This window comes from Mirounga leonina, unplaced genomic scaffold (genome assembly GCF_011800145.1).
Source record: "Mirounga leonina isolate KUSES-001 unplaced genomic scaffold, KU_Mleo_1.0 Mir_166, whole genome shotgun sequence".
In the NCBI taxonomy this organism is placed as follows: Eukaryota; Metazoa; Chordata; class Mammalia; order Carnivora; family Phocidae; genus Mirounga; species Mirounga leonina.
This window is the reverse complement of record NW_023270418.1, coordinates 26886533-26899213: the sequence shown is the minus strand read 5'-3', so window position 1 is coordinate 26899213 and position 12681 is coordinate 26886533. Positions and strand designations below refer to the sequence as shown.

General features: G+C 40.7%; 1 protein-coding gene across 1 annotated transcript; it reads left to right on the top strand.

Moving 5' to 3' along the window:
• The first annotated feature begins 9699 nt into the window (after window positions 1–9699).
• On the top strand, window positions 9700–11106 carry LOC118015606 (olfactory receptor 5A1-like). Its single transcript, XM_035012345.1, has one exon. It carries the CDS (start codon window positions 9899–9901, stop codon window positions 10946–10948), a length of 1050 nt encoding a protein of 349 aa, XP_034868236.1. The 5' UTR covers window positions 9700–9898; the 3' UTR covers window positions 10949–11106.
• The last annotated feature ends 1575 nt before the right edge of the window (window positions 11107–12681 follow it).

Genomic DNA, 12681 nt, shown 5'->3' with positions numbered 1-12681 from the left:
TTGCAGTTTATATCCACAAACATCTGGTCTTCATGACAGCTTGGTTGATAGATGAGGAAGCAGAACTTCAGCTCCACTTGCTGAAGTGACCTAGCAAATGAGCAGCAGATGAAGGACAAGGCATGCATGTTTACCAGCATCACCCAAGGGGACAGAATGTTAACACCTCTCCCATAGTGGTCCAGACAGGATACTCTTTGTCCCCAGTAGTTGCCACTTTAGTTGGGATTACCCCTTCAAATATCTTGTCATGCATGACTGAGAGAGGCTGAACACATCCGTGTCTGTGTCGTGCACAGGAGATAGGAATACTTCTCTTTGATACTTCTCTTCATCCCAAGTACTCACAACTCCCAGTCTCTTTTATGTTTGGATAAAGATAAGAAAATTCTGAGTGTAAGAAAATTCCTCTTTGAACTAAGCAACAAGTTCTTTCCAAGTGACTTCAACCTATTACTTCTCATCTGCAAAAGGGACATTAACTATCCTCCCTCCTTACTTCATTAGATGCAGAAAGAGGTATGTGGAGCTAAAAAATGCAATACTTTTTCCTACCCTGTTCAGGAGGAATACAGTAAGCAGAGACCCCAGCTGCACTATAACCCAGCTGCACTGTCCCACCAGACTTCTGACCCAAGAAGTTGAGATAATATGTCTATTGTTCAAAGCTGCTAAATTTGCGTTAATTCATCATTCCGCAATAGAAAACTGTTATCCTCATTGCAAGTTTTAGTTTGCTTCTTTGTAAAGCTACCCCCCCAAACTTTGCAGTTGATATTCCAATGAAGCTATTATCTTTTTAAAGAAGTTTCTTTGGTTGTTCAAAGAAGGTTGTCCAAATAGGTTATCTTATTCAATTCAGGTTATAGTCATTGAACATCTATTTGATGCCAGGCACTGGAACACAAAGATGAATAAGTTAAAATTCTAAAAATCCTCAAAGAGGTATAATACAAGTAGATGCATAACTGTTATCTGAGTCAGAAAGTGATGGAAGCCACGAAGGAATAACAGGTACAAGCCATGGGAATTTAGGTTAGGGAGAATTGAGTGTCTCAAGAAAGTTCATCTGGAATGGCTGTGGGGAATATGATAGGGCTCAGGAAGGATTTCATGCAGCAGTGAATATCTTTGTGGAGTTAGAGACCACATTTAAATAGATGATCCCATCAGCAACCTAAATCTGGGACTAGTCCTAGAAAGAGAAGAAGGTGGTGAGGGGTGGTGGTAGGAACCACTCAGAGACAGAGTGATGGATCCATGAATTTTGGAGGGTCTAAGGAGCAAGAAGTCATCAAGCATAGATTCACTGAGAGTTGCACAATAGAAGAACAGGAAGTTTTGGTAAAGGGAAATATTAGAGTTTGAGATTTTGAAATTAAGAAGTTTCCCATTTTGGTGAGGCCTGGGTTAGGGCTGCCAAATCATGTGACTGGGATGGAACAGAGTTTCAAGTTGGTGGGGTTGTCAAGATCAAGACAATGCAAAGCTAGGGAGTTTGGAGAGGCATCAGCCTTGAAACCATTTGGTTCATCTTTCTGGTTGACCTTAAACACAGAGGGCTAAATAAAAGTGCACTTGAGAAACATGCAGAAGAATGAGATAATCACAGTGAGGTGAAATCAATCTAGAAATATTTCTTGCATTATTGAGCTTGAAATTTGGTCTTAGGGAGAGGCAATAAATGGGTGAGCAATAGGTCATTCCTTGCTATTCCTAGCCATGTGTACCTGATAGCCCAAACCCATTCATTGATCAACTTGAGAAGAGTGTTGTCTTGAGACATCAGAGATATAATAGAGGCAGTGCACAGAGGGAACCCATTGGGTTTTCCCCTCTACCTTTCTATCTGCCACACCTGACAGAATTTCAACATTAATTTTAGATTTTCAAGACCAATAATTCAGTAAATGAATAGATACTTGATAATCCATAACTGTCTTTCCCTCTCTTCTTCTCTTGCTTCGCAAACCATCAACATCCATGTAGACTGAAGTGTCCCCTATTTGTCTGGCTTTTTATGGCCTCATAACAAGGCCTTTCCCACCATCTGGGATCCAGCTGGATAGTCCTCTCCAGTAAACATTCATCAACCTAATGGCCTGCCTCTAGTCACAGCTGCCTCTTCTCCTTGAAATTGAGCCCCACTGACAAAATGCTTAGAAGTACTAAGATCAAGCAAGTTCAGGGTGGTTGTGCATTTCTGAAGTCATATCAGCTCTGGATCTTTTTGAGGTCTATTTTAAGGGACAACTCAGTGTTATAATGCATGGCAGTTAGTTGGATGCATGATTCCCAAACGCTCCATGCTTGCCTGTGTTCCTGGTCTCAGCAAGGCTTCTTTAGGAAAGGCTTGGGGTGGGCTTACTCAGCAGGGGATACACAGCAGTGTGGCGTCTTAGAAGAGGGTCTACCCTTCCCAACACTCCAAACAGGACTGAAGGATCAGAGTCTCTTTAAAAAACAGACAGTAGACATGGGGGAGGGTCACATCTGCCTGACACATGTGGCTGGGTGACTATTTTCTAGGTTTTACTACCTTGCTGGTTTATAGATTTAGTCTAAGACTAAGAATAGATTACAAGAGACCACCTTCTCCACTTACCCTAGATCCAGAAAAATAAAATTTTATTCTGTTTTCGATGAGCTAAAACAACTATTTACATAGACAGACAAGACCAGCCTCCTACAACTTTGCCCTCTGTGTACCCCTTCCCATTGTAACCCTTCCCTTCCTGTTTCTGGGTTCCCTTTCTCATTACTGTTTGTCTTTGTGTTCTCATGCAGCCTTCCTTCATCTCTTGTGATTGGCGCAGGCTTCCATTATGGCTCTGCCAACTACTGGTCATGATCTGGGGAGCAGCCACAACTGAGGACAACTGCTGCAGAGTATCCCTCTTCATGGCCTTTCCTTCAGTCTCCAAATCTGTTCCAGTTTCCCCAATCTTGAGGATTCTTTCACTTGACATTGCCAGCCACTGTACCTACCTTTCATTTCATTCTCTTCTTTACCAAACTACCATTCACTTTCTTCAGCACCTGGCTTTACTCAAAACCCCTAGTCTCCACTCCAAGTACCCCATCTGGGATGGATGGGCTTCTATTGAAACTGTGACAGGAAGATCACAGCCTCCTTCCTGCTTGCCACATCCTATTTCCTCCTCTTTGATTTCCATGCCATGTTCACCAAGCATCACTGGATGGTGAGGGCTCTCAGGATCAGGATAAGGAATTTGGATGTCATCAGGATATTAATGAACAACAACAAACAAATGAATATTCTTGAGCAAGGAATGACATGATTGGATCTGTGCTTTAGGGAAGTCCATCTGCAGTTTAAGGAGGAACGACTGAATTAGAGAGAGTCTAAAGTCAGAAAGATCAGTTAAAGGGAAAGTGGCCAATCATGAACAATCAGGTTAGAAACCCCCTGACAAAAGGGACTGGGGTGGAGATGTCACAAAAGGAGGCCTTGTTTTCTCTTGATGGTATTTTTATTCTGCAAATGTCAAAGAGAGTCCTTTCTGAAGTTTTGTCTTGGAAAGGCGGAACAGAGGGAGGGAAGGAGAGAGGCAGGAATTTTTTAAAAAAATCAGTCTTCCAGCACCCTATTCTTTTACCCTTCAATCTGCAGTAAAGACTGTTTTGGTTTTATTTTTATTATTTTTAATCTAGAAAAGATTAATTGCATACAAACTACTGCATTGACCACGGTGATCCTTTCCCCAGTATCAAGCCTTAGAGAGACCCCAAGAAGGTAGGCATAAGGTCAGGAACTGGGAATTTGAGGAAAGGGTCTCAATTTTTTAGCCTCACAGTGGGGGACTATGACCCTGGTAGAAGAGAAGTGGGTGGGGTTTGGGGGTGGAGAAGGGAAGCTATAGCATATTTTTCTCATCTGAATGCAAGCTGCAGAGCTGCCAACATAAATAGGGTGTGGCCGCCATCTCTCACAAATCCTTGAAGGAAGCCATGTGTCCTGTGGGTTTGCACAATGCTCACTTCCTTCTGTTACTTGCATATCCCTCCCCAGGACACAGAAATAGAATTCGAGTCTTTTCAAGTTGGATATTTGATAAAGCATAAACAAAACGTACACGAGGAAAATCTGGCCCTAGTCAAACAGCTAAAGGTTATTTACTTTTAAACTCCCTGCCCATAGATCTTTTGAAAAATGAAGTCTATCAAATTATTTCCCCCCATTGCCATCCGTTTTTCATGTCCTTCTGGGTGGAAATGGGATGTAGAGGACAGAGGATGGACTTTGATTTCCAGAAGACTTGAGCACAAATTCCAGCATTGGCACAATCTGTTTTGTGACCTTTGGCAAGCACGTCTCCAAAATTCCATTTTCTCATCTGAAAATACGTTTAAGAATGCTTTCCTTTCAGAGCTACTGTGAGGATATTATGAAATAAAGTATGCAAAAGCCCAATCCACACAACCAAAAATGGTAGTATCTGTCTTCTTTCCTCTTTATTTCATAGAATCACAGAATCTTAGAATTTTACAGAACCCATAAGGTCAACTAGCTCAGACTCTCTCTCTCTCTCTCTGATAGCCTATTTTAAATTTTTTCCCAGTTTTATTGAGATATAATTGACATATAAGATTGTATGAGTTTAAGGGGTTTAACATAATGATTGGATATTTGTATATATGGTGAAATAATATCACAATAGGCTTAGTTAACATCACCTCACATAGTTATAATTTTTTTCTTGTGATGGGAACTTTTAAGATCTACTCACTTAAGAAATTTTGAATATATAATACAGTATTGTTAACCATATTCCCCATGCTGTACATTACATTCCTAGGATGTATTTATCATATAACTGGAAGTTTGTACCTTTGCCCATTCCCCCTTACCCTCCATCCCCTGCCTCTGGCAACCCCTAATCTGTTCTCTGTTTCTATGAGTTTGTTTCTAATTCCACATATGAGATCACCACTGTCAAGTATACTATTTTCTCCTTACTTTCAGTGATGGAAAATCCATGCCTTTCTAGAACATCCATTCCACCTTTGGACTGTCCTATTGTTTTCCTATAATCTCTGTCTCTTTCTCTCTCCCTCTCTCGTGATGTTAATCATTTAGTCCCAGTTCCAACCCTTGGAGTCATCCAAAAGATATTTTTACATTGAAAAGATTCTGTAAAATATCTAATGCTTTACAAAGGTAACCACTGTTGTTTGAAACATCATTTTGAAGCCAAAAGGCACTCTTGGCTTTCACTACCTCTGGAGATATGTTATTGGAACCAGACCAGAGACTAGGAGTATGATGGAAGCAGGGCCAATGGAAACCAACAGCAACCAACCAAAGCTGGCATCTTCTTTACCCCTGAGCCCAGACAGCCAGTCAGGCTGCCAATAGTGCTCTCTGGGATGTGTCATATCGCACAGCCTAGAGAGACCCAATGGTACTTAGGAGAGAATTGGCCTTCCTTTAAAGCCCTGTCAAGTCCTTCCCTTGGTGGCCAATTTAAAGTAGCTACATCCAAATTTTATTTATCTCTTTGTCCAAGACCAGTGCTTCAGGTGCTAGCAGAGATGGTTTCACTGTAATTCCAAGTGTCTGGTCTTAGCCATCTGACTGAAGCCCAGAGTTTAAGGAGTTGTAGGTGAGTCTGCCCTTTGTCCTTCTTTAGGAATGGTGAATCTTAGAATCACAGAATGCAAGAGTTGGAAAGACTTTTGAAGGAAGGGAAGATGGAGCAGGCAGGATGCTGGCATCCCATCTCCCTACTGCTCTGACTTTAACCAGAGGAGCTGGACTTCACCTATTTTATATTCTGGACTTCTGTAGAAAATCTTGTTTTTAAAAAGGTTCCGCTCTTTGCAAGTGGGAATAAGGAAGGAAAGTGGACTAAAAACACTCTTTATTGTGTAGACAGGAGATAAGAAGATTAAGACACAGAATGGCAAAAAATTTTTCCCAAGGTCACACAGCAAAAAGGTAGGAGAAACAGGGCTTGAATCAGCATTGTTTTTAAAGCTTTCAGTCTGGTGCTTTTTATGCTATTCAAGACTCATGAGGGTATGCATATGTGAATATGTTTGCATCAAAACAAATCATCTAGTTTCCTTGGATCCTCTCTAGTTGCCATTGAGACTCCAGCTTTGAGAATAAGATAAAGCAGAAAGAGCTGCTCCTGGAAATGGAGATATAGGTCCCAGTTCCACCTCTCCTACCAACCAGCTGTATAGACATTCACTCGTTCTCTTTGGCTTTACTTTTACTATTTATAATGGGGAAAGGCTAGGCTAACTGGTTTCTACTTCTATTATTTTAAATGTATCTCCAGAATTTTCTGGACATCCATGCAGCATTCAAAATAACATAGGTCCAATGATCTTGTGATTAGTAAATATGTTATAAACTTTTATTGAGCCAGTCAAATATTTACTGGGCACCGATAAAGTGCCAAGCACTATAACAGATAAGAAGAAAAATTAGTGAAAGCAGAAAACCTATTTCTTTCCCTATAAGCTAGTCTTTCCAGGTTTTCTTTATCATACCCTACAAAATGATCTGAATTGCACATACCTTCTGCATCTCAGTTATATCATTTATTTTGGAGTTACTATCTTATAACTTCATTTCTCTTTATATTTGCAGGTAGCTTTGACCTTGTTAAAAGATAAGCAGACATTCCCAGGAGAGGATAAGAAAACTCTTTCTAGTGATTTTCAGAATTCAGATTCCACATAACCAATCTTGCTTCATCAGTTAAGTTGAGGAAAAGATCATACATCTATTGCAGCTACACCTATAATATGGTCCTGTAGATTGCTCAGACCCTCTGCCAAATTCTTTTAGAGCATTCAAGAAAGAGAACAGGCTCTGCAGTCAATTGGTGATTTAAATCTTGGCTTGGTCACTTGAGTCCTTGATTTGTCATAACCTCAATGAGCTTCTGGTCTATAATAGGTTTCTTTTCGAATTGTTGTAAATTGAACTCATTCAGCAAATATTATTTTATATCTTCTCCGTGTCAGAAACTATAGAAGGTACTGAGCCTATAATGTCTTCCCAGATTTTATAGTTAAGGATACAGACAGAATAAGTCAGCAAAAAAAAGGAAGTACAAAGCGTAATAAGTGTTATGAAGTAAGCCAACATATTGCTGAAAATATTGGCAATAACAAAAGAAAAAGGCATATGGTCAATGTAGCTATTGTTATGTACAAGTATGTGCACTTGGCTTTAAGCAGCACGTGCAATGGAGAACAAACTCTGGATTAGGAATGGAGAGACCTGGATTCAAATCCTGACAGTGCTGATCATTTGTTAAGCAATAAAAATTACTGCTTTTTCTCTCTCCAAAACTTGATGTAACTTATTTCTTTTAATCCTCATACTCTATGAGGTGGTCAGTACTATCATTGTCTTCATTTTACAGTTGAAGGAAATGAAAAGAGGAGATTTACGAGTGATGTGTCAGCTTACCCAAGGCTGCACAGCCTGTGAGGGGGCATGCAGGGTTAGAGACTGGCTCCATCTGACATCAGAGCTCAGCTTTCGATGCCTACAGTTAAGGTAACAGTTGTGGGAATGCTGTGTCAACTCAAAAAAGCTGTTTAAGTGGTGGTGGCTCTCAGACCATGCAAACTATGATATATATTATATATGCACACATATATACATCCATATAAAATATAATATGCAATATATTCATATAGTATATACATTATTATAGTTATCTTTATAAGGACATTTAACACATGCCATATACTCTATATCTGTACTTCCAGATAATTCACATCAAAATAACCAGGTTATTGATGTAGTAATCATATAAAATGATTGGTAATTCACTTTTATCACACTCTAAAAATGTATTAGGCTATATATCATAGACTCTTGGCTTGATATGGCAAAGAATCATGGTGAATCTTGCTAACATATACCTTTGATGATGACCGTGAACGTGAGAAATAAGGGAGCAGGGACTGCTTGTCTGGCCATTTATGGTTTCTTTCCCCTGCTGCACTGCAGAATGAACAGTGCTGTTACATCTCAGGGGAATGTCCATTTCTAAACCTACCTGTCTCAACTCAGATCAGCGATAGCTTTCCTCCTGGCTTTTGAAGCAACTGTCTGGTCTCCTAAGCAGCTTCCACTCCTGCTTGCACACTGGAACACTTCTCTGTTATATTGTTAAACTCATATTTGATGACTAGTTCCCTGTTTACAAAGAAATAATTAAAAATTTAAAAACAAACGAAAGCAAAACTTTTATGTTTTCCCTCTTGCCCATAGGAGAAAAGTCAAGCTCCTTAGCATGATACTTACCCAGCAAATATTTGTTGAGCTCCCACTATGTGCCAGGTAGTGGTGTAGGTGCTTGCAATACTTCAATGAACAAAAGAGACAAAATTCCTACAAATTGGGGTCTTCCTTAAGCTAACATTATAGTAAAGGGAGACAGAAAATCAACTACCAACAACCAATAGGAGAAGGTGATAAGTCCTATAAAAAGAGCAGAACAGGGTAAAGGGGGACAGAAATTTGGAAGTGGAGAGATTAAATATGAATATGTACATACATGTATGCAATTATATATATAGCATATGCAATTATATACATAGTATATGCAATTGTATGTATACATATATATGAAACAATTAAATGTTTTTGCCGTCTTTGCTTTTGCTTTCAAAGATCTCTTACAATTTGCCCAGCTCCCACTGTCTCTCAAAACTAGACTTCTGTTAATCTTCTCTTAACCCTGCTCACCCTGTGCTCCTGCCATGCTGACATTTTTAAGGTGTCTCAAGTACTATGCTCTCCTCTGCTTTTGCAAATGATTTTCCCATCTTTAATATAAAGTTCTCTGAACCAACTGCCACCAACCCCCTCACACACCAAATTTTCATCCTGCTAAAGCCTTTACTCACTGTTGGAACCCTCCTCAAACACATCTCTTGGAAGCCCCCAGCTGCTATGCCCAGGATCCAGGCACTATACAAATACTTCCCACGCACCTGTCACATTGTGCTGTGGTTTATCTGTTTCCTGACTGTCCCACGCCTTATGTTGAACATTTTGAACTTAATAATAATGTTTTGTTACTTTCTACATCATCCACATTTAGCTCTATCAAACATATGGTGCAAGGTTTGTGATCAGTTGATAATATTTGTGCAAAATGAGCACTGGCACTTCCCAGTTTTGAACTTTTTAAAAAAAGATTTATTGTAGAGAGAGATGAGTGCGAGCAGGGAGGGGCAGCAGAGGTAGAGAGAGAGAGAAGCAGACACCCCGCTGAGTGTGGGGCTCAATCTCATGACCCTGAGATCATGGCCTAGCAGAAATCAAGAGTCAGATGCTTAACCAACTGAGCCACCCAGGTGTCCTGAACTTTTATTTTTAACTCCTTTCTTTAATCTCTAAAGGGGATGCCAGTGTTTCAAACTATACGTGTTTCATTCCACTGACTAAAGAAGAAAGAACACCTTGACCCCCGTAAAAGCTGGTCAGAATAAACTATGATGATAAGAAACACAGAATTGCCTCTCTGGGTATTTCAATTTCTGACATATTTATTTTCTTTAAAAAAGGAAAGAAGTATCTAGCATAAATCTAAGTGGCTCAATAATCCAACCACAGTGCTTAGAAGCAAATGAGAAAAAAGGGGTATTTAGTCCAAGTTCTATTAAAAACTTCCTTCAGGAAAGTGGTGGCATTAGCAGTGAAGGTGATGATCTAGACAATGCAAAAATGCCAGTCCTTTCTGAGCTGTCAGTTTTGCATGAACAATGCATCAGAATCAGGATGACAATGATCTCCGAAAGACCCAATAAATGCTGTAGAGAGGAATTCTGCGTTGGATAGAGGTAAGACATTTGCTTTCCAGTGTCTCTTGTGACTCAGGGACTCTATGATTCCATGGCAGAACAAAGTAGTTTCTTCACCTGGATTTTCGCTCCCCAGGAATCTCCCTTTGGGGCTCTGCTGGTAGCAGAGAGAAGATCCATGGCCATGGGTAGGAACATCAGCATGACAACCAATTTCATCCTTTTGGGATTTTCAGAGCATCCAGAACTACAGGTCTTCCTCTTTGTGTTGTTTCTGGGGATCTACTCCATGACTCTGGCTTGGAACCTGGGCCTCATTGTCTTGATCAGGATGGAGTCATGCCTCCATTCTCCCATGTATTTCTTCCTTGGAAACTTGTCCTTTGTTGACATCTCATATACATCCTCCATTGCCCCCAAGATGCTCTGCGACTTCTTCAAGCAGCAGAAGACAATCTCCTTTGTGGGCTGTGCTGCTCAGTTTTTCTTCTTCATTGTCATGGGGGGCACCGAATGCTGTCTCCTGGCGTCTATGGCATATGACTGGTATGCTGCCATCTCCAACCCTCTTCTCTACACAGCCCTCATGTCACCCAGCATCTGTTTGGGGATGGTCATTACAGCATACACTGGAGGGTTGCTCACTGGATTGGTCCAAACAAGCTCCTTATTCCAGTTGCATTTCTGTGGGCCACGAGTCATTAACCACTTTTTCTGTGACCTGCCACCTCTGCTTGTCTTATCTTGCTCTAGTACCTTCCTCAGCCAGATAGTGAACTTTCTGGTTGTGTGTGCAGTTGGTGGGACATCAGCTCTTGTTGTCCTGGTGTCCTATGGCTACATTGTTGCTGCTGTCATGAAAATCCATTCAACCCAAGGGCAGATGAAGGCTTTCAACACCTGTGCCTCTCATCTGACCACAGTGATTCTCTTCTATGGCTCTGGTATCTTCTCATATCTCCATTCTAGTGCTGGCTACTCACAGGACCAAGACAAAGTGGTGTCCATGTTCTATGGAGCTGTGATTCCCATGCTGAATCCCATCATATATAGTCTGCGAAACAAGAAGATCAAAGATGCATTGAAAAAACTCAAGGACAGGAAGAAGCAAATGTCCTCTCTCTGTCTTATAGTTCCTTGAGTTAAAAAAAAACCTTAAGTTCTGCTATATGCAAATAGGCATAATAATAAGTAGGTTACAGAATTTGAGTAATGAAGAAGTTATTTCAAGCAAGATCCCCAACCTACATGTCTACTAGACAATTAGACTCAATAAAGGTTTTTCTTCCCTTTACCTTTCTTGTCATGGACTGATGCAGTTTTTTTTTTTTTTTAAGATTTTATTTATTTATTCATGAGAGACAGAGAGAGAGAGAGGCAGAGGGAGAAGCAGGCTCCCAAGGAGCAGGGAGCCTGTTGTGGGACTCGATCCCAGGATCCTGGGATCATGACCTGAGCCGAAGGCAGACGCTTAACCATCTGAGCCACCCAGGCGCCCCAGGACTGATGCAGTTTTGACTTTGGTCACTTGCAATAGAAAACAAATACTCTTTTTGATGACATTCTTTAGCTTTATGGCATCAGGCACTGGGTCCAGGATGCCATATCTCAGAGCCAGTTGGGTCATAACCCCAGGACCACAAGCATCCACTATGGACCTCTTTACAATATAACACAGCTCATACCAATCCATTCACCACTTGGGACAAGTTTTCTCTTCCCCTTGCCTTGGATTCCTACCTATCCAAGGGTTGATACTGACCAGGATGTCTGACTCTGGTTCAGGAACCTGGGAGCTCTAACTGGTTGGATCTAGCAATGGTTTCTCAGAGCCAGGAGAGCAATAGGATACCTTTAAACTATGTCCGAGATGAATCAATGATCACTTGTGTGGGGTCATGAAGTCCATTGAGCCAGAAATAGGAGCCCAGCAGATCCCAAACTGCGAAGTCACAGTGAGCAAAAAGCAGAGATAAGTTTAAGTAAGAAAATCTAAAGGAGAGTAGAGTGCCAAACGTTTCATTTTCATGACTGAAACCACCCAGTCACTAGGTGGTTTAAGGAATAGGATCAGGGAAGAGAGGCTTCCCCTGGAAACTCTAATTCCATATCTGCTCTCTGGACAGTTCTCACTCTAGGTGCTGTATGGATATTTCCTCTCTGTCCTCACCCCATCCCCAACTAACTTTCACTTTGTGTTCTAGAGTTTTTTATCTTGTCCCCTGTCTCTCTGGAATTTGACCTCAGCCTGTCCCATGAATCTGATATCCCTGCTTTCATTTTTATGCATTATCTCAGAAGGGACTCCACTCCAGGACATGAGATGGGACAACCAAGTCAGTGAGCAGAACTGAACATGGACTTTAAATCGTCTTTGATCCTATTTTACAAGATGGTTCTTGAACAAAGGACAAACATTTCTGAAGTCCTGCTTCTTTAATAATTGTGTATATAAGTGGTGGTGAATCATGACAGCCATCCCTAAGTCATATCAACTTTGGCTATAAATAGTCTTCCTCAAGCCTTCTTTCAATTCATGCTGTTATTTGATCTAGTCTCTGACCACTTGCATTATTTGTAAAGTGTTTCTTGTTCCTTGACTTCTCCAAACCAGGTTAAGAGTTAGAGCAATGTCACAGAAGACTACCTGTTGTATGATTCAATTTACAGGAGATTTCTAGAAAAGACAAACTGTAGAAATGGAAACACATGGGTGGTCACCTAGAGCTGGTGGTGGGAGCAGGCATCAACCATAAATGGGAATGAGGAAACCCTGGGGAGTGTTGGAAGTATTCTAAAACTGGATCATGGAGGGAAGTTTGCTAAAAACTCACCAAACTGTATATTTAAAATGGGTGAATTTTTTTTTATTAT